The sequence below is a fragment of the Lynx canadensis genome, chromosome D1 (genome assembly GCF_007474595.2).
Source record: "Lynx canadensis isolate LIC74 chromosome D1, mLynCan4.pri.v2, whole genome shotgun sequence".
In the NCBI taxonomy this organism is placed as follows: domain Eukaryota; kingdom Metazoa; phylum Chordata; class Mammalia; order Carnivora; family Felidae; genus Lynx; species Lynx canadensis.
Window position 1 is genome coordinate 6,133,621 of NC_044312.2, and position 22,338 is coordinate 6,155,958.

Here is a 22,338-nt window from a genome sequence, read left to right on the forward strand (position 1 = left end):
TACTTCAGTGTATTCATCTTTTCAAATTCTCAAACGATATCCTTTTTTTTTCTCTCCCACCCCCCTTTTTTTTCTCTAATCTGTCAAACCACTTTCAACACCCAGACCAAAACACACCTAGGATCTAGCATCATCTATTCAATTTTTGTGTATGTGTGAGTTTTTAATTTTTAATCTAAATATTTTTTTAATTTTAATTTGTTAATTTCAATTTTTTCTCACTAATTCCTTTTCTCCATTCAAAATGACAAAACGAAAGAATTCACCCCAAAAGAAAGAGCACGAAGAAACGACAGCCAAGGATTTAACCAACACAGATATAAGCAAGATGTGTGAACCAGAATTTAGAATCACGATAATAAGAATACTAGCTGGAGTCAAAAATAGATTAGAATCCCTCTCTGCAGAGATAAAAGAAGAAAAAATAGCCAGAATGAAGTTAAATATGCTATAACTGAGCTGCAATCACGGTTGGATGCAGCGGCAGCACGGATGGACAAGGCAGAACAGAGAATCAGTGATATAGAGGACAAAATTTATAGAGAATAATGAAGCAGGAAAAAAGAGGGAGATTAAGGCAAAAGAGCACGATTTAAGAATTAAGAGAAATCAGTGACTCCTTAAAAAGGAACATCAGAATCATAGGGGTCCCAGAAGAGGAAGAGAGAGAAATAGGGGTAGAAGGTTATGTGAGCAAATCATAGCAGAAAACTTTCCTAACCTGGGGAAAGACACAGACATCAAAATCCAGGACTCCCATTAGATTCAACAAAAACTGACCATCAACAAGGCAGATCATAGTCAAACTCACAAAATACTCAGGCAAGGAGAGGATTCTGAAGGCAGCAAGGGAAAAATGTCCCTAACATACAAGAGAAGACAGATCAGGTTTGCAGCAGACCTATCCACAGAAACTTGGCAGGCCAGAAGGGAGTGGAGGGATACATTCAGTGTGCTGAATCAGAAAAATATGCAGCCAAGAATTCTTTTTTTTTTTTTTTTTTTTTTTTTTTTAACGTTTATTTATTTTTGAGACAGAGAGAGACAGAGCATGAACGGGGGAGGGTCAGAGACAGAGGGAGACACAGAATCTGAAACAGGCTCCAGGCTCTGAGCTGTCAGCACAGAGCCCGACGCGGGGCTTGAACTCACGGACCGTGAGATCATGACCTGAGCCGAAGTCGGCCGCTTAACCGACTGAGCCACCCAGGCGCCCCCCAGCCAAGAATTCTTTATCCAGCAAGGCTGTCATTCAAAACAGAAGGAGAGATAAAAAGTTTCCCAGACAGACAAAAATTAAAGGAGTTTGTGACCACTAAACAAGCCCTGCAAGAAATTTTAAGGGGGACTCTCTGAGAGAAAAGATGAATATATATATATATATCAAAAGCAACAAAAGATTAGAAAGGACCAGAGAACACCACCAGAAACTCCAACTCTACAAGCATCATAATGACAATAAATTCATATCTTTCAGTATTCACTCTAAACGTCAATGGACACAATGCTCCAATCAAAAGACATAGGGTAACAGAATGGTTAAAAGAACAAGATCTATCTATATGCTGTTTACAAGAGACCCACTTTAGACCTAAAGACACCTTCAGATTGAAAAGGGATGGAAAACCATCTATCATGCTAATGGTCAACAAAAGAAAGCCGGAGTAGCCATACTTATATCAGACAAGCTAGACTTTAAAATAAAGACTGTATCAAGGGATGCAGAAGGGCATTATATCATAATCAAGGGGTCTATAGACCAAGAAGACCTGACAATTGTAAACATTTATGTGCCAAATGTGAGAGCACCCAAATATATAAATCAATGAATCACAAACATCAAGGAACTCATCGATAGTAATACCATCACAGTAGGAGACTTCAACACCCCACTCACTGCAATGGACAAATCATCTAATCAAAAAACCAACAAGGAAACAATGGCTTTGAATGACACACTGCACCAGATGGACGTAACATATATTCAGAACATTTCATCCTAAAGCAGCAGAATATACATTCTTCTCCAGTGCACATGAAACATTCTCCAGAATGGACCATATACTGGGACACAAATCAGCCCTAAGTAAGTACAAAAAGATCGAGATCATACCGTGCATATTTTCAGACCACAACGCTATGAAACAAGAAATCAACCCCAAGAAAAAATTTGGAAAGGTAACAAATACTTGGAGATGGAAGAACATCCTACTAAAGAATGAATGGACTAACCAAGCAGTTAAAGAGGAAAGCAAAAAGTATATGGAAGTCAATGAAAATGATAACACCACAACCCAAAACCTCTGGGACTCAGCAAAGGCAGTCATAAGAGGAAAGTATATAGCAATCCAGGCCTTCCTAAAGAAGGAAGAAAGATCTCATATATACAACCTAATCTTACGCCTTAAGGAGCTGGAAAAAGAACAGCAAATAAAACCCAAAACAGGCAGAATACAGGAAATAATAAAGATTACAGCAGAAATTAATGCTATCGAAACCAAAAAGACAGTAGAACATATCAATGAAATGAGAAGCTGGTTCTTTGAAAGAATTAACAAAACTGATAAACCACTAGCCAGTTTGATCAAGAAGAAAAAGGAAAGGACCCAAATAAATAAAATCAAGAATGAAAGAGGAGAGATCACAACCAAAAAAACAGAAATAAAAACGATAATAAGAGAATATTATCGGGGCACCTGGGTGGCTCAGTCGGTTAAGTGTCCGACTGCCGTTCAAGTCATGATCTCGCTGTTTGTGGGTTCAAGCCCCACATCAGGCTCTGTGCTGATAGCACAGAGCCTGGAGCCTGCTTCGGATTCTGTGTCTCCCTCTCTCTCTGCCCCTCCCCCGCTCATGCTGTGTGTCTCTCTCTGTGTCAAAAATAAATGAACATCAAAAAAAAATTTTTTTTAAAGAATATTATGAGCAATTGTATGCCAATAAAATGGGTAATCTGAAAGAAATGGACAAATTCCTAGAAACATATATACTACCAAAACTGAAGCAGGAAGAAAAAGAAAACTTGAACAGACCCATAACCAGTAAGGAAATCGAATTAATAATCAAAAATCTGCCAAAAAACAAGAGTCCAGGGCTAGATGGCTTTCCAGGGGAATTCTACCAAACATTTAAGGAAGAGTTAACACCTATTCTCTTGAAGCTGTTCCAAAAAATAGAAATGGAAGGAAAACTTCCAAACTCTTTCTATGAAGCCAGCCTTACCTTGATTCCAAAACCAGACAGATACCCACTAAAAAGAACTATAGACCAATTTCCCTGATGAACATGGATGCAAAAATCCTCAACAAGGTATTAGTCAACGGGATCCAACAATACATTAAAAAAAATATTCACCACGACCAAGTGGGATTTATACCTGGGATGCAGGGCTGGTTCAATATCTGCAAAACAATTAACATGATGCATCACATCAATAAAAGAAAGGACAAGAACCATATGATCCTCTCAATAGATGCACAGGAAGCATTTGACAAAATACAGTATCCTTTCTTGATAAAAACCCTCAAGAGGGGTGCCTGGGTGGCTCAGTCAGTTAAGTGTCCGACTTCAGCTCAGGTCATGATCTCACAGTTTGTGAGTTCAAGCCCCGCATCGGGCTCTGTGCTGACAGCTTGAAGCCTGGAGCCTGCTTCGGATTCTGTGTCTCCCTCTCTCTGCCCCTCCCCTGCTCATGCTCTGTCTCTCTCTGTCTCAAAATAAATAAAAAGCATTAAAAAAAAAGGTTTTTTTAATAAATAAATAAAAATAAAAACCCTCAAGAAAGTAGGGATAGAAGGATCATACCTCGAGATCATAAAAGCCATATATGAACGACCCAACGCTAATATCATCCTCAATGGGGAAAAACTGAGAGCTTCCCCCTAAGGTCAGGAACAAGACAGGGATGTCCACTCTCGCTACTGTTATTCAACATAGTATTGGAAGTCTTAGCCTCTGCAATCAGACAACACAAAGAAATAAAAGGCATCCAAATCGGCCAGGAGGAGGACAAACTTTCACTCTTCGCAGATGACATGATACTCTATATGGAAAACCCAAAAGATTCCACCAAAAAACTGCTAGAACTGATTCATGAATTCAGCAAAGTGGCAGGGTATAAAATCAATGCACAGAAATCGGCTGCATTCCTATACACGAACAATGAAGCGACAGAAAGAGAAATCAAGGAATCGATTCCACTTACAGTTGCACAAAAAACCCATAAAATACCTAGGAATAAATCTAACCAGAGAGGTGAAAAATCTATACACTGAAAACTATAGAAAGCTTATGAAAGAAATTGAAGAAGACACCAAAAAATGGAAAAAGATTCCATGCTCCTGGATAGGAAGAACAAATATTGTTAAAATGGCGATACTACCCAAAGCAATCTACACATTTAATGCAATCCCTATCAAAATAACACCAGCATTCTTCACAGAGCTAGAACAAACAATCCTAAAATGTGTATGGAACCAGAAAAGACCCCAAAGAGCCAAAGCAATCTTGAAAAAGAAAACCAAAGCAGGAAGCATCACAATCCCAGACTTCAAGCTATACTACACAGCCGTAATCATCAAGACAGTATGGTACTGGCACAAGAACAGACACTCAGATCAACGGAACAGAATAGAGAGCCCAGAAATGGACCCACAACTGTATGGCCAACTAATCTTTGACAAAGCAGGAAAGAATATCCAATGGAATAAAGACAGTCTCTTCAGGAAGTGGTGCTGGGAACACTGGACAGCGACATGCAGAAGAATGAACCTGGACCACTTTCTTATACCATACACAAAAATAAACTCAAAATGGATGAAAGACCTAAATGTAAGACAGAAAGCCATCGGGCGCGCCTGGGTGGCTCAGTCAGTTGAGCCTCCGACTTCGGCTCAGGTCGTGATCTCGCTGTCCGTGAGTTCGAGCCCTGCGTCGGGCTCTGTGCTGACAGCTCAGAGCCTGGAACCTGTTTCGGATTCTGTGTCTCCCTCTCTCTCTGTCCCTCCCCCACTCATGCTCTGTCTCTCTCTGTCAATAATAAATAAACATTAAATATTAAAAAAAAAAAAAAAAGACAGAAAGCCATCAAAATCCTCGAGGAAAAAGCAGGAAAAAAATCTCTTAGATCTTGCCCGCAGCAACTTCTTACTCAACACATCTCCGGAGGCAAGGGAAACAAAAGCAAAAATGAACTACTGGGACCTCATCAAAATAAAAAACTTCTGCAAAGCAAAGGAAACAATCAGAAAGACTAAAAGGCAACCGACAGAATGGGAGAAGATATTTGCAAATGACATACCAGATAAAGGGTTAGTATCCAAAATCTATAAAGAACTTATCAAACTCAACACCCAAAATACAAATAATCCCGTGAAGAAATGGGCAAAAGACATGAATAGACGCTTCTCCAAAGACATCCAGATGGCCAACCGACACAAGAAAAAATGCTCCACAACACTCATCACCAGGGAAATACAAATCAAAACCACAATGAGATACCACCTTACACCTGTCAGAATGGCTAACATGAACAACTGAGGCAACAACAGATGTTGGCCAGGAGGCGGAGAAAGAGGATCTCTTTTGCATTTTTGGTGGCAGTGCAAGCTGGTGCAGACACTCTGGAAAACAGTATGGAGGTTCCTGAAAAAACTAAAAATAGAACTACCCTACGACCCAGCAATTGCACTACTAGGCATTTATCCAAGGGATACAGGTGTGCTCTTTCGAAGGGACACGTGCACCCCCATGTTTATAGCAGCACTATCGACAATAGCCAAAGTATGGAAAGAGCCCAGATGTCCATCGATGGAGGAGTGGATAAAGAAGATGTGGTATATATATACAATGGAGTAGTACCCGGCAATCAAAAAGAATGAAATCTTGCCATCTGCAACTACGTGGATGGAACTGGAGGGTATTATGCTAAGTGAAATTAGTCCATCAGAAAAAGACAAATATCAGATGACTTCACTCATATGAGGCCTTTAAGAGACAAAACAGATGAACATAAAGGAAGGGAAACAAAAATAATATAAAAACAGGGAGGAGGACAAAACAGAAGAGACTCATAAATATGGAGAACAAACAGAAGGTTACTAGAAGGGTTGTGGGAGGGGGGATGGCCTAAATGAGTGAGGGGCACTAAGGAATCTACTCTTGAAATCATTGTTGCACTACATGCTAACTAATTTGGATGTAAAGTTTAAAAAATAAAAAACAAAATTTAAAAAAATAAAAATAAAAGCTCTTTTAAGAGGTTATCTATTTGACCAACCAACCGGCTCCATTACTTCTAGAAGGTACACTCACGCCCTGAGTGTCTGCTGATCCTCGGCCACTCTCCAACACGCACTCGGACCTCTACTCTCACCGGCTGGGCTGTACCTGAGCAAGTGAAGCACTCTGTGCCATCCACAAATGTTCTGCGGTTACTCGATTTAATCATCTGTTATGCAAACCGATGAAACTGACTTAAGAGAAGATAGGTTTTTTTCTCTATAAATCAGGTTGAATGCTGTTGAAAGACTCAGTAGAAGTGGGCAAAATAATAAACGTTGTAACAGATGTGACAGTTCAATAATAAAACCTTAGAAATAAAAACATCAAAACCTAAAACCTTAAAAAACCTAAAACCTATGGAAGGTTCCATAGATGTCTTTAAGCTTTTGCTTCACTTTAAAGGAATGAAAACTGTAAAGACAAGGCAGACCGTGGACTCTCACAGAAAGGACCTACATCAAAATACTGGTGAGTAAATTTATATGTGAGGTAAAACAAAACGTTTACAATACATATGTATCTTTACTAATATTATCCCCAAATCAGTGACTTCTCAATAAGAAGCCAACCAGTGGATCCAACTACGTCTCCTAAAATTGACTCTATTGTAGTTTTCTGCACTCAACTGATAAATTTTATTCTAGTTCTACATACCTGGAGTGACAATAATGCTGCTATCTTGCTACAAAGCAAATGTATGAATTCTACCTGAAAAGATCCAAGAATTGGTACTTAGAAGACCTCGAATACAACAAAATATTCTATTTTATGATGTCGCACCACGATACAGACTCTGTTAGCAGATTACTGGCCAAAATAGACATATCTCTTTGCCATTATCCTTACTGTAAGGGCATGAATATTACTGCATATAAAGGAGATAAAGAGTACACTTTAAAAACTGTCAGCAGACCCTCATTTGCCCAACTGACACAAAAGGGGATTTTGGCTCCCAAGAGACCTTGTAAGATGAGAAAATTACACAAATATAGGAATCTTCCGAACACAAGTTTGAGAAAATACTTAAGTGAAAACAGAATTTGATTATAAAAATGAACATGACCAAGTAAGGGAAAGCATTTATTTCTGGCCCACAAACCAGCAGACCTACTCATCCACAGAAGTTCTGAATGTTAGGGACACACTGGATAAAAAGAAAAATGAAGATGTGGCCCAATGCCATGTTGACTGTACTATAACGAAAATAACTGTCCAGGGCGCCTGGGTGGCTCAGTCGGTTGAGCGTCCGACTTTGGCTCAGGTCATGCTCTCACAGTCCGTGGGTTTGAGCCCTTCATCGGGCTGTGCTGACAGCTCAGAGCCTGGAGCCTGCTTTAGATTCTGTCTCTCTCCGTCTCTCTCTCTGCCCCTCCCCTGCTCACATGTGCTCTCTCTCCCTCTCTCTCCCCCTCTCTCAAAATAAATAAATAAACTTTGAAAAAAATGTTAAAATTTTTTAAAATAAGATAAAAATCTTAAAAGAAAAAAAGAAACCAATATGAAAAATATTTACGGATAAACCAACTTCTTATAAAATTAGTACTTCTCTAAATATCTCTGTGTTTAATTCCAGCAGCGATCTGTGCCCACTGTGGTAACCGTCTGGACAGTCTTTCCATGAATCTTGATGTGATACATATGGACTTTGCAGCGTGACAGAAGGTAACCAGACTTGCTATGGCTGATCAGTTTGTAATATATGTAAATATCAAATCATTACATCACACCTGAACTCAATATAATATTGTAAGTCAATTATACTCAAAAAAATTAGGAGTTCTCAGAAATTTTCTAGGAAAAGCAAGCAAGTCAAGAGCTAAATATAATCTCAAAGATTTTGGGCAAGGAGAAACAAACAAAACAAACACTAAAAAAAAAAAAAAAGGTTATGCTGACAAATTATTACTGGGATAGACACTGTAATACATTTCTTACAACAATTAAGGATGTCAAGGCTGAGAACATAGAGAAAAAAAGGACAGAAGTCTGGGAGCCAGTTCCAGTCCGGGGTAAAGAACCAGCAACTGCACAGTAGGAAAAAGCAAACAGCACACGGCCCAGGTGTGACAGTGGGTAAATTCAAGAGGAAAAGCTGAGGTCACTTTTCTGGTGACCACTGGAAATCTTATTTTGAGGCCATGGGAATGTAACCTTCCTTTTGATACACCTTCCCGGAAGGAGCCCCAGAAGTAGCTCCCCCTTAGTAAGATGTCTCTACATGTACCCAGTGCTCAGAGTTAGAACGCAGTCCGCATACGCTAGCCCCCAATCCTTCAGCCAGGCAAGAGCTGATGTTAATGCCATTTTTCATACGAGACAAAGGGCTCCAAATACAGTCAACTTTTTAAATAGCATGACAAACTTACCTGCCGAGTGAATATTTTTCCCCAAGTTAGAAAGATTCTCTACCCCTCAAAAACTCATTTACAAGAAAATCTGCTGTTCTTGTCGTAATGTATAACATGGATGCTTTCCTGCTCTTACCAGGCCAGCTGTAACCAAGATCCCCACCATGCAAACTGGCAGCTAACAGTTATGTGCCTTCAGAGACACCAAGTGGAGACAACAATTACAGCAGATTATCGGTGCAGGTAAGGGGCACGTTGTCCCTTCTCTACAACTTTCGGCTGTGAGGGGACACTTAGTTCCCAGTCCTCCTATTTCCCCAGGAGGGGAGGGAATGTCCCCTGGAGTGAAAGTACAGAACATAGCAGGCTTTCCTCCCCACCCCACTCCCACCCCTAACTTCCCAGGAGAGAAGGCCTGGCTTCCACTGAGTGGCTTGCCTGGGGTCATGCATCTGGCTGAGCTCTTTCCTCTCTCTTTCAGATCTAACTGGCTTGCAGAACCTAATATATGCTCCTCCAAGTCCTGTTTTAGGGGAAGTCTCTGCCTCTATGAGGACGGTGTCCAGCCATCTGGCTGTGCCAGGGACAAGGACGACGTGTCTCTTAACTCAAAGGGGAAGTATTAACACGAACACGGCTACAGATCTAGGACAGTCTGATCTCCAGTTATGTCTCCTTTCTCAGTTCAGTACACAGTTGAGAGGAAAGGACAAAGATGTTCTTTACTGATCCCCTAGAGCCATAAGCCAGTATTAAGAAGATACAAATAAGCTAGACAAAGACCTTTTTCTTTTTCCTACCCATCTTCATTACTTTTGAAAGCATTTAACAAAAAATCCACACATGTAGCTGATACAATGGTTCCGTCTCATCAAATGACACCAGCTTGCTTGTCCCAGAATCAACATGATCACACCAGCTCAGCATGGGTTAACAAGCCAAAGCACTTGGGGCACCTGGGTGGCTCAGTCAGTTAAGTGTCTGACTCTTGGTTTTGGCCCAGGTCATGATCTCACAGTTCATGAGTTCCAGCCCCGCATCAGGCTCTGTGCTGACAGCCTGGAGCCTGCTTGGGATTGTCGCTCACTCTCTCTCTCTCTCTCTCTCTCTCTCTCAAAATAAATATCCTTTAAAAAAACAAACTAACAAACAAACCCCCTAGTCAATAGTATCGGCCCTCAGCAACAAGATTAGATTTTGAGGCAACCTCTAGTTAGATCAGATGACCTCATATGTTAAGGGTTCTTCTGGACTTAAAGTTCTGATTTTTAACTAAAACTCTATCTGCAGTTTGCAACCATCACTAGAAATCACACTTTTCACATCTTCTTTAGCAGTTCAAGTAAAGTGCAGCGATACGAACAAGTCAATGAATACACATGAGCCACTTGTTCTTTATCTGTAAAAATGAGGATATTACCGTGTACTGCTCAGGTGTCGTGAAGAGACCAAATCACTTAATATATGTGAAAAAGCATCAAAATTCTGGACACGCACATTTCTGTTTTGTTTCCTTTCTGCGTGGCCGGCAGCTACCGCCTTCCGCCACTAGATGGCAGTGCTGCATGGGTAAGGCCAGTCTGGATTGTAGTCAAGGGCTTCAGGTGAAATGTGTGAAAAATCAAATTACAGGGGTTTTCCTGGCATCCCATAAGGTAATAGAGTTGTAGATAGCTAATAAAAATGTGTGAACGTTTACCTCTGACCCCAGACTGAGAGAAACAATCTCATCCTCAAAAGCAGAATGTGTGTCAATATGAGCAGGAATTCCTGGGACAGAAAATAAGATAACATGTCACTTCATTTTTCCTTTTAGCAGATTAAAGATGACTCTAAATACAGCCTCTAATTATTATGGTTGAGAACACTGTGTGATAATCGGGAGTGGAGGATAATTTTAGTTATAAGGAAACATTTAGGGTGAATGTGACTAAACAAAATCAAACTAAATCTCAACTAAAAATATCTTAACTTCATGATGAAGTGCCACTGGCACTCAATTTTGAAACCAAAACGTGAGAGTCACTGCTGACCTAGGACAATGACCCGGTCCCAGCCCGAGAGAAAGGTGTGAAAGATAAATACCAAAGTCACATTCTCCTTGAACACTGGATCCCCAAGTACACGCAGGGCAAAAGCGACAGCCAGGTGTGAGGACCAAGCCTATCAATAATTAACATGCGGCTTCCACTATCCATTTCTCATCTATGTTAACTGAGTATTTCCTAGAAAAAGGAACTTTGCCACATGGTATGAGTACATAAAACAAGTAAGATGTACCCGTCCTCAAGGAACATACAGACCAAGAACACCGATAGGTAAACAGGCAATTATAATACATTGTGATAAAAACAGGAAAAAAAACAAAACCCCACAATGTCTGACATTAGTCAGATCCTTAAGACCATTTCGTTACTACAAACATCAAATGAAGATGCTAATAACTGCAAAAAAATCAGGACCCTAAAGATTTTTTCACTGACGTACCATCCTAGAATTGTCTTCACCTTCTGAGGGGAAAGAAGAGAGAGACCAGGTATCTGTAAATTATTTGGATCCTCTATCACACTTGTCTCCTATGTCCTTAAAACAATCTCCCCTCTCTCTAAATGAAACGTAGAGAAGTGAGTGAACAAAAAAAGAAATCACACACAAAAAAAAATCACACAGCAACTACGTCAGCCTGCTTACCTACACTTTGAGAAGCAAGTTCCTCAAGGGATTAACGTTTGCCTTACATGTAACAAACACAAGCAAATTACTGTGAAGAGATAGTTCAAGATAAAAAATAATATCTTTGATTTTAGGGAGTTGCATACTCTACTTCGTTATGAAATATGTGGTTGGAGTATTAAAAGAAGAAGCACTCACCATGTCCAGGTTCATACTGGTTTACAGTCAACTGATCGGGTTTGTGTTTAATGTAACCTTCTTTCAACCATTTCTCCAAAATGCCATCACAAATGTCAGGAAGACCTGATGTCGGTAATCATAAAGGTGAAACATATTAAAATATTTACTTTACATGTTTTACTCAAGAATAAAGTCACTGTGAGAAAAATCACACAGCTTTTAATTTCACAGTCAGATCCAAATGCAGCAATAAACCCATAACGCAAAACAAAATAAAAACAAAACCTTCTTGAGAAGCTTCTGAAGTTATTTTATTGATTTTAATCAATCAAGTATCCAAAAGAACACTTGTGCTAACAATTTTGGTATTTTGTAAAACAGCAATAAGATTATAAAAGTTACTATTATATACTAGAAATTAGCCTGACCGCTCCTTTTAAATTATTTTAATTATTTTAAATTAAATTTAAATTTAACTTAGTTATTCCAAGTCATTTCCCTTTAGAAAAACACAGTTTTCAGGGCACCTGGCTGGCTCAGCTGATAAGATCATGAGACTCTTGATCTCTGGGTTGTGAGTTCAAGCCCCATGTTAGGTATAGAGATTACTTTAAAAAATAAAATATTTAAAAAACAAAAACAAAACACAGCTTTCAAAGTAGAACCAACTTACTTTCACCGGAGTCAAAAATAACAGAAAGTTAAAAGTTTTACAGCATCCAATGTTGGCGTGGCGGGTGGGAGAGGAGGTACACGCTTGGTAAGAATATGTCGACACAGCTGCTTTAGGGGGCAATGTTTCAGTGTCTACTAACATTTTTAAATGAACACAACCTTGATCTAACTATTCTACTTCTCCTGGCTTACTGCATGACAGGCGGGCACAAAGACACTCACAGCAGCACTATTTATAACAGCTAACAACTAGAAACAACCTAAATGTCTACCAACAGGGAACTAACTGAATAAGCTACCGCTAAACACTGAATAAAATTAAAAAGCTGTATTAGATCTCCCAGACATTTAACGAAGGGAAAAGAACAAGCAGAAGGATACACGTAATATGTGAACATACCACATATAACCACAACATAGTGAGTATGACATACTAACAACTATCTACCTTTACAGGTGTCCCTGGTGGGATGTAAACTCATTTGTTACAGGACTGGAATAAAATGTACTAGCCGGTTAACAGTACTACTTCTGAGAAGTATGCGAATAAGGATGGTGTTCAAGAGGGACTTCAGCCTTGGCTATATGTATCCAATTTTGATAACAAAACTGCACTACGTATGCAATTTAAATGTTTTAAATTTAACCAGTTATCTCACCAGTTTACCTAGAAATGACAAATGAAACACACTATGACATCCTTCCAATAGATTAAATCTTTCTTTTCTGACTCAGCATTTGTCACCGATTCACAATTACTTACCCCCAGGTAATGGCTTGCCTCTATCCACATTGTTGTTTTCATAGTGGAATTCATAACCAAAGTGCTTTACTCTTCTGTGCTTTAAAGATTTTTGAACTATACGAAGAGAAGAAAATAAACTACTTGAGAGAAAAAGAATTGCATTTCTTTGTATATTCGAGGTCAAAATTGTGAGTAAAGATTCCCTTAGTAATAGTAATTTTTGCTAACTGCTAAATTATTGTCGTTAATAAAATTAACCACTCTACCTCATCTCTGCTACATTTTCAGTCTAAAATTGTGACAATCCCTTTTTTCACTCCAGTCAACTTTAAAGAGTCAAACACAAACACTGCCAATCACAAGACCATTAAAGATCCGGAAAGAGTCAGGGTAACTAATTTGCAAGACTCTCCAGGAGGCTCTTACTGCATTGTGAACTGGTGATTCCTCACAGGAAATGTGCCTTAGAGGGGAGAGGATCAACTAAGATAATACATGTGAAAGGGCTTATCTGTGTTAGCTCTACAAAAGTTAGCTAATAAATATTAATTAGTTTGGAGCTTAAAATTGATAGTTATATAAATGTCATTTATGATTAATGCTCCTAAGAATTATTGGTATGACTTGCCTAATATTAGATCTAGGCTACTTCCAATAATTTTGAGGAAATATTAGAAGTTTTAATAAAGCAAAGGAGGAGGAGGAAAGAAGGAGCAGTAACATGGTATTTTGCAGAGACACTTAAATAACACATTTAAAAAGTTTTACTTACCATTTTGATTGCCTGTATCTTCTGTCCAGTTAATACTTTCCAAAAGCATTTTCTCATCCTCAGAAGAAATAATTTCTTCTACTACCATGAGGCCTGGAGGTAAGGCCTGAAGCCCCAACTCTTTCCATTGTGCTGTGGGAAACCAAATTAAAACAGTCACATACAAAACTTACAGTTTCTAAATACAAATAATTCTGTCCATAGCCATTTATGAGATCCCAAAATTCCCAATCCTTATATTCATAAATAAGAACACTAGAGGCACATGACATAGGAAAATATAAAAATAAAGACCAAGATAAAAATCATGGTACATTTTATCCACTACAGTTACCAACAGCAAATAAAACAATATTTACTTCAATATTATTTGAACACAATTGAGTTTTTTTTTTTAATTTTTTTTTAACATTTATTTATTTTTGAGAGACAGAGCATGAGCAGGGGAGGGACAGAGAGAGAGGGGGACACAGAAACCGAAGCAGGTTCCAGGCTCTGAGCTGTCAGCACAGAGCCCCACGCGGAGCTCTAACTCACAAACCGCAAATTCATGAGCGAAGTCAGATGCTTAACCAACTGAGCCACCCAGGCACCCCACGACTGAGCTTTTTAAATCTCACTAGGAAACAAGGTTTTTCATAATATCTACAATATGCTCCTCTATTTAAAAGCTAGATTGTCTGTAAATATTGAAAACACAAATTTAAATGCTCATTTTGGCCCTTAGGTTCTTGATACTATGGTCAAGTAACAGAAAAAGGTAAAACAACAAAAAACTTATTCTAAAGAAATAAAAATATCATTGTAGAATTGATGCATTAAGGAATTATTTGGTATATATTAAAATAATTTAAGTCCGTGTGTTCTTAAAGTTTAAGACAGATGCAACTGTGAAAGAAAAAAAAAAGATAGAATTTATGATTAAAGGAACAGTGCAATTCACATTTATCATTAGGGATCTCATTGTTCATGTTAGACGTGATTTCTAAAGCTTTTCTGCTGAAGAGTTTTCATCTTTGAATCATGTAATAAAAAAATTCACAACAATAATAATATAAATGTCTACTAGATTTTATTACTATTTCAGAAATACAAATAGTGAATAACCTGATAAATATTCACCAAAGTGTTTAACGTATGCCAGGCATTATATTATTTGTTTAAATTATGTAAGAAACACTTGGGGAAAATTCCTTAAAGATAGGCAATTTATAGTATAAGAAATTCATACTTAGTTTTCTAAAAATAGATTTAAAAAAAGATTAAAAATACCCCTTGTATTTGTTACTCAGTGGCTCTCTGGTGGTGATTATCAGAACATCTGTGACACAACTCTATTGTCTATTCATTTCTACCAAGAATTATCTCCAAGGTGGGGGCACCTGGGTGGCTCATTCGGTTAAGTGCCCAACTCTTCATTTGGGTTCAGGTCATGATCTCACAGTTCACGAGTTCAAGCCCCACATCAGGCTCTCTGCTGACAGCATGTAGCCTGCTTGGCATTCTCTCTCTCCTCTCCCCCTCTGCCCCTCTCCTGCTCATACTCTCTCAAAATAAACAAACTTAAAAAAAAATGTTTTAAAAAGAATTTTTTCCAAGGTTATAAACATGATAACAACAGTCTTGAAAGTACATCTGTATCTAACACGGGATTTCAAATAAAGAACACTCTAGAACTCACTTTGGGCAATTTCTTACAGGGTGTTCAACATACTGACTAGGAGAAAACCCAAAGACAGTATTTTCTAATTAAAACTTACTCCCAAACCATTCAGTTTTCAAAAGCCAATCATAAACACATACTAGATATAATATGTTTTTTTTTTTTAATCTGCGAAGCTTAAGCCAGATTTTAAATTAAACACATACAGATACTGAAAATTATAACACCTAGAATAGATCTTTAAAAAGTTTTAAAAAGTTTCCTTTGAGTCTTACTTTACCAACACATAAATTTGGTCAGATTATGCTCACCTACCAGTCCCCAGGATACCTGAACAAAACATGACATTGTCTGAAGAGGTGACAAGTTAGGGGCACATGGGTGGCTCAATAACGTAAGTGTCCAATTCTTGGTTTCAGCTCAGGTCATGATCTCATGGTTCATGAGATCGAGCCCCACATCGGGCTCCTCGCTGCAGTGTGAAGCCTGCTTGGGATTCTCTCTCTCTCCGTCTCTCTCTGGCCCTCCCCTGCTTGTACTCTCTCCCTCTCTCAAAATAAATAAATAAACTTAAAAAAAAAAAAAAGAGGTGGCAAGTGAATTTAACAGGAGATCAGATGTCTAAGTCAAAGTTCATCTCATTTCCATGGGACAAGGGTGAAGAGACATAATAATCTCCCTAGCAGTTTTGTAAATCAGCCTATAAAGCTTTTATTTAAATTAGTTACCTTAAATAAAATTAAATTAAAAAATCAGTTCCTCAATCCCACAATCATGTTGGACAGTGCCACTATGAACGTCTGAACATCTGCATCATCACAGCGAGTTCTACTGGACGCTGCCACTATAAAGCTTTAGGGGTCTGGCGGCTAACGGGTAGCCTCCGTAAATGGAAGTCTGACACACAGTCATCTGGATCACAATTAATTCTAAAGTGATAAACTGAAAGCTTCTGGGTAGATTGCAAAACTGGTAATCTGAATCCTCACCATTAAATTTTGAAAAACACAGCAGGATTCCAAAGTACGTGACATACACAATTCACACACTGTTGGGCTGGTAGGCCCAGCTCCTTAAAGGGAGGCTATGTCTAATTCACGTCCCTTCAGCTACTTACCCCATGCCTGGAACAAACTAGGTGCGTAAAGAGGGTTTGAAAAGAAAGAGGGGGCACTTAACTGATGTCCTGTTCGGCTTCACAAAAACCACACCTCCTCACTTAGGTATGAAAAGAAAACTCACCCAAAAGCAACAACTATGTTTTAAAAGATGCCCATATGCTAATACCTTTTTCCACAAAATTGAAGTACAGAATGATCTTTTGTCCTAAATCATCCACTATTTCTTTTCCGTTGAGGGTGACGTAGGCTTTCTTGGATTCTTCTGCAGTTTTGTAGCTCACAAACGAGTAGGGCTTGTTAGGAGGCATTAAGAGAGCATCTACTGGTCCACACTTCTCTAACACTGGGAGCAGCTGGTTCCTACTCACACCATTACCCAATCCACCATTGGCCACAACCAGGCTCTTTGAAACACACACACACACACACAAACAAAAACAAAAACAAAAACACAGGAGCAATTAGTATCAACCCATTTATTTTCAAATAAGATTTGAAATTTTATTTTCAAATAAAAATAAGGCTATTTTTAAATTTCTACAAGATTTCTACAAGATTTCTACAAAGGTGTAATTAAGACGGAAAAAAAGGTCTCCTTATGGCGGTTATTTGGTTTTCTAATTTCATACACAGTATGTAAAACAATTTATTAAACACTGAGGATTAAAAAGTACACCTATGTGTAAATAATAGATGATTTGTAAATAGCCCTTTCAGCAAAATATTCCTTTTTTAATGGCCACACAAATTAAAATAACATTTATTACTGTTTATAAGTTTAACACAATGAAACAGAAAGGAGGTAGAGAAGGAATAAGAAGTTACATAATACTTTTTGCCAGACCTTACACCAGGGATGCTTTTACCGACTTAATCCTCGTTAACATAAGCTTCACAACAAGCCTACAAGGTGGTTCATGTTAACCCCGCTTCACAAAGGAAGAAATTGAAGAGATGAAAAACTAGGTTAAGATAGTGATTAGGGGGAGCTGTGTTTCCAACCTACTTCTGTCATTTTCCAGAATCCACACTTTTGACATAACCATGCTACAATGTATACTAAAAACTGAAGTAAAGGTACTGACTCAAGGAAAAATCAACCACAGCTTCTACTGAACAGAAACAGGAAAATTTTCCTCTGTGTCTGAGTAATTCAGCCATTTTACAATTAAAACTTTTTCCTTAGTAAGCTTCATGATTCCTGCCTGTTATTTGCAGTCCTGCGTTAAACTTTATTTCAGGGATTTGTTTGAGGGGTGGGAGTGTGGGGGAGGGGAGAAGCTTCCTGTTTTTATTCTGATGCTTATGGCCCAGCACCTCTTATAATCACAGCACCCCTTAAAAAACATTCTTCTGGGGCGCCTGGGTGGCTCAGTCGGTTAAGCAACCAACTTTGGCTCAGGTCATGATCTCACAGTCCGTGAGTTCGAGCCCTGCGTTGGGCCCTGTGCTGACAGCTCGGAGCCTGGAGCCTGCTTCAGATTCTGTGTCTCCCTCTCTCTCTGCCCCTCCCCTGCTTGCACTCTGTCTGTCTCCCAAAAATAAATAAATATTTAAAAAATAAAAATAAAAAATATTGTGGAGAAAAAATAAGCAAGCCCAAATAAGAACACATTTTGGAAGCCATAAATGTGGGATTAAAGCTTCTAGAAATCCTAAGAAAACAGATCTACCAGAAACAAGCCTCCAAGGCAGGAAAGAAACTTAACCCATTTCTTTCCTTACCACTTCTCTTCACGACCCCGGAAGGAAAAGAAAGCAAGTTGCACTTGGGAGGCGATGAGACGAGAGCAAGCCAGCTTCATCTTCTGAGCATCCCACAGCCTCGGTGGCTCTTGGCACAAACAGTAAAGTGTGTGCAGGCAAACCACTTGTAATGTTATGTATTTTATCCTCTTTACAGGATTTTAGTATAATTCTCTGAAGTCATTGATATGGTGCTTAATGAAATCTAAGTATGGGCCTTTTCCTCGCTCATTTAAATCCCCCTCAACAGAGCACTCATTTGTCAACCTTAACTCGTCACAGGACACAGCGTGATCATGACGTAAGGGAGGAGAACTGGTCCGAGAGTCAAGAAACCCAAGTTTTAATCCCAGCTTCATCTTCTCAAAGACATGTCTCTCTCCTGCTTTCAGTTACATGATGGCTGAGCTTCCTTCCTACTCTTTACAATCAGAAAAGATACTTGATATTCACATGGAATTTTAATGACTAGTAAGTACCATCACATACATGTTCCCTTTAGCATCTAATAATCCAACAGAATAAAAAGGATGCAGGAACAGGTCTTTACAAATGAAGAGAGCTGAGATCAGAGGCACTGCCCGTGTCCAAGTAAGAGGAGAAGCTAAGAGTTAAAGTAAGTTCTTCTTAACCCACAGTCCAAGACGTCTCATAGTCCCATATACACATGGATATGGATACGATTGAATTACGGTCATCGGAAAATGAAAAGGCTTTGTAAATAAGGTCTAATAAGTTAAAAATGTTTTATAGCATACGATCAAAATACTTTATAACAAAACTGAAGTCAGGCATAGAGGGGAGAAGACTGAATTAGGCTACAAAAGACCGAGCTCTAGTTTCCTGTTCAGCCACACTGTATCAAAGGATGCATCACAACCTCTCAGAACCTTAGTTTTCTCAACCATCATGTAAGAATTCTTAAGGAATTAAATATAATAATGAATGTAATGACACTCTGTAAACCATAAACAGTTATACAGTGTATATATACAGTGTATCATTAATATGCACCCATAATTCAACCAACACAATCAATGGAAATTCAAAGTACGTCCCCAAATCCAGGGTTAGCAGGTACTACCGTATGCACATTTGGTAGAGATGTATCACATGACTGAACAATCACAGCCACCTTCTCTGAGCAATTACTAATGAGTATTACTGTAACAATAACATGGCAATACGTTTACATTCAAATCACAGTTTTAGGTCACCTGGGTGGCATACGATACAGTCTCAATGCCTTCATGTCTCAGCAAAGTATGCCTGGCTTTAATCTGTTTCCTTAAGAACTTCTTCTCAGTTTTATTCAGTTTGTAATTACTTTGATGGTTGCTGTCCATGGCAGTACTAAAAAAAAAAAAAAAAAAAAAAAAAAAAAAAAAAAGATACAAAATGTCAACCTTAAGAATCCCAAAGGGAATTCTAATGATGCTATTAGTATATTCTATAGTTTATAGATACTTCTATGTGACAATTTTTAAAAATGTTTACTTTACTTTTCACCAACCAAGAGAAGTGAAAACAAACAGATGCCTGGACAACAAAGAAATATTTAAGAAGGTAACAAAGAAGCAAGAACATCTAAGAGTATCTCTGGAGGTTCTACAAAACTTTCCAATGCTTTAGCTCTATTAAATGCACTCTATCACCCACAGGTATATATCCCCTTACTTATGAAGGCCTAGGTAAAATGTGCCACAGACAAATTTCACAAACGTAATGTTAGGAGAGAAGAAAAAAAAAAAAGAAACAAACGAAACAAAAAAATTCACAGAATATATAGTACGATTCTACTGACATACCTTCAAAACCCAAAAGTAAGCCATATATTGTTTAGAAATACATACATAGCAAAATGCAAGGAAAAGCAAAGAAATAATAAACAGAAAACGCAGGAGAAAAGTTATTCCTGCGGGGGAGGAGAGGAAGGTGATATAAAAGGCACATACAAAGCATCAAGGTCTTTCTTAAGTTACATGGAGGTTCAGGTATATTTTATTTTTAAGCAGTACATGTTATATAATTCTATAATTTTTAAATACAGACATAAGAACCCCTAGAACTGTGTTTGCCTTCTACTAAAATATGCCAGTCAGCAAGTCGTTACCGAGCACTTTCCCAAAAAGGCCTTCACACGACCCAAATCAGGACCCTACGTCATGCTTTATTACAGTAGCCTACTTATTTGAGTCACAGAATTTAACATAAGTTGTGATGATTCCTTTGTTGGCTTAATTCCCCCCTCAGGAGGTAAACCCCAAGAGAGCAGGTGCTCAAGGAAAATGTGTGGAAGGGATAAACGGATGATGATGGGCAAATACACACGTGCCTACGGACGGTCTGAGCGCGTGCAGCCCACAACTGTAACGGCAGCTTACACATAGCTGAGGAAAACACACAGACGCTAAGCAACGGAAGAATGACACATCTTTCTACAATTGGTAGCCGTACAGTCTTCAGATGTGCCGTGAATTAGAAGAAAAATAAGATTGACGTTAACTGGAAAAATCTGGGGGAACTTCAAATCAGAAGCCGACTTGAGCTGAGCGCTGAAGGACAGGAGGAACACAGAGCCATTCGGAAGGAGGGTATCGAGCGAGACAACAGAAGCTCAACACAGAATTGGATGCGTCTGGCAAAGGCAGTGAGAGGCAGGCAAGATTTTAGAGCAGGGAATGCTGGCTGATTCGCTGATCCCACTCGTCACCCACTTGAAAGCCTCCAAAGTTAGCAAACAACATAAATGTAGGAAGTTAAATAAAATCATACTCCAAAACAGCTCACAAACAGCCCAAACTCTAATTAGCCATCTTCACGTCTAGAGAGAAAATGCTGAGTCAGCTGAAACAACAGCCAGGAAGGAGCTTACCTGGCACACGGAGTGCGCGTGAGAGAGGGAAGGCCGCGACAACAGGCGGGCTGCACAGCGCAACAGGGGAGGGGGAGGCAAGAGGACCTTCGATAATCCAACCCACCAGGTGGAAACCGACAGGAGGATCGGGGTGGAGGAAGAAGAAAGGAAAGGAGGGAAGAAAGAAGAAAGGAAACAGGGACAGGGGAGGCCACGGGGAAAGTTCTAGTACGATCAGGAGGGCCTGGTGACTCCCCAGACGTGAGGGAAAGAGGAAACACAGGCCACTCACTAACACGGCAGAGTCTCAGGCTAGTGATGGCACTCGGACACCGGGCTGACTCCAAACGTCAGAAGAAGGTCAGGACGAGACGGTAGTGGGTAGGATTTAGGACAGAACGTGTGTGAGGTCGTGGCGAGGTACGGAGTTGCGGTGCCTGGCTGGCGGGCGACAGTGTGAAGTGGCTAAAAGGAGAAGAAACCAGGTGAGAGAGAAAGCTTTTGGTGTCCTCAACAGACAGGCAGAGGACAGCTGAATGGGTATTTTTAAAACTGCACGAATTACAATGATCTGTTTCCAGCATCTGGTCCCTTGCACTGGACTACGCGCTCTTTGAGGACCAGGATTACATGGCCTCCCCGGAGCCTCTGTCACTGCTAAGCGACAGTGTAACACAGTGTTCAGGGGTCCCGGCTGTCCACTCAAATCTCCGCTCTACCACTTATTAGCAGTATGATCCTGGGTGAGTTATTCATTTCTGTGCTTAGGCTCCCCACCTGTAAAATGGGGATAACAGTGCCTGTTCCTGGCACATAACTCCACCTAAACCCTGCACTAAAAAATCTGACCAAACTCTTCTATGGCTTCCAGCAGCATAAAGCCAGGATGTCCCCAGCACTCCCATTAAAAGCCTGCCTGAGAAAACTAAAAATGCTGCCAGGAAAGTGTGCCATTTGTCCCAGCAACACCTGTCAACAGACCCCTACCTCCCCTTCTTAAAGTATTTATTGAAAGGGAACTATAGTCCCTAGTTGTGACTATGTATCTCTTGCTCCTTCTTAAAGTATTTATTGAAAGGGAACTATAGTCACTAGTTGTGACTATGTATCTCTTGCTGCTCAGAAGTGTTGCTCTCAAGGACCTAAGAGCCATTCCTTTGGAATGTAGTCATCGGGAAGGATGGGGCCTCTGTCCCAGTCTCCACAGTAGGACAGAATCCTAACTTTGATAACTGCTAGCAGCAAACACGGCTGGCTGGTACTGCATTTGCACGGA

General features: G+C 39.4%; 1 protein-coding gene across 1 annotated transcript in view; it reads right to left on the reverse strand.

The window, feature by feature from the left end:
• Nucleotides 1-22,084, reverse strand: part of ALKBH8 (alkB homolog 8, tRNA methyltransferase) — a 57,674-nt gene extending 35,590 nt beyond the window's left edge. The window contains exons 1-7 of the mRNA XM_030332364.1: nucleotides 21,355-22,084; nucleotides 19,423-19,558; nucleotides 16,626-16,863; nucleotides 13,676-13,807; nucleotides 12,922-13,017; nucleotides 11,502-11,606; nucleotides 10,330-10,400 (exon numbers count right to left, since the gene is read on the reverse strand). Of these exons, the coding sequence (XP_030188224.1) occupies nucleotides 10,330-10,400; nucleotides 11,502-11,606; nucleotides 12,922-13,017; nucleotides 13,676-13,807; nucleotides 16,626-16,863; nucleotides 19,423-19,551 (771 nt within the window). The 5' untranslated portion in view covers nucleotides 19,552-19,558; nucleotides 21,355-22,084. The remainder of the gene's footprint in view (nucleotides 1-10,329; nucleotides 10,401-11,501; nucleotides 11,607-12,921; nucleotides 13,018-13,675; nucleotides 13,808-16,625; nucleotides 16,864-19,422; nucleotides 19,559-21,354) is intronic.
• Between the last annotated feature and the right edge of the window lie 254 nt (nucleotides 22,085-22,338).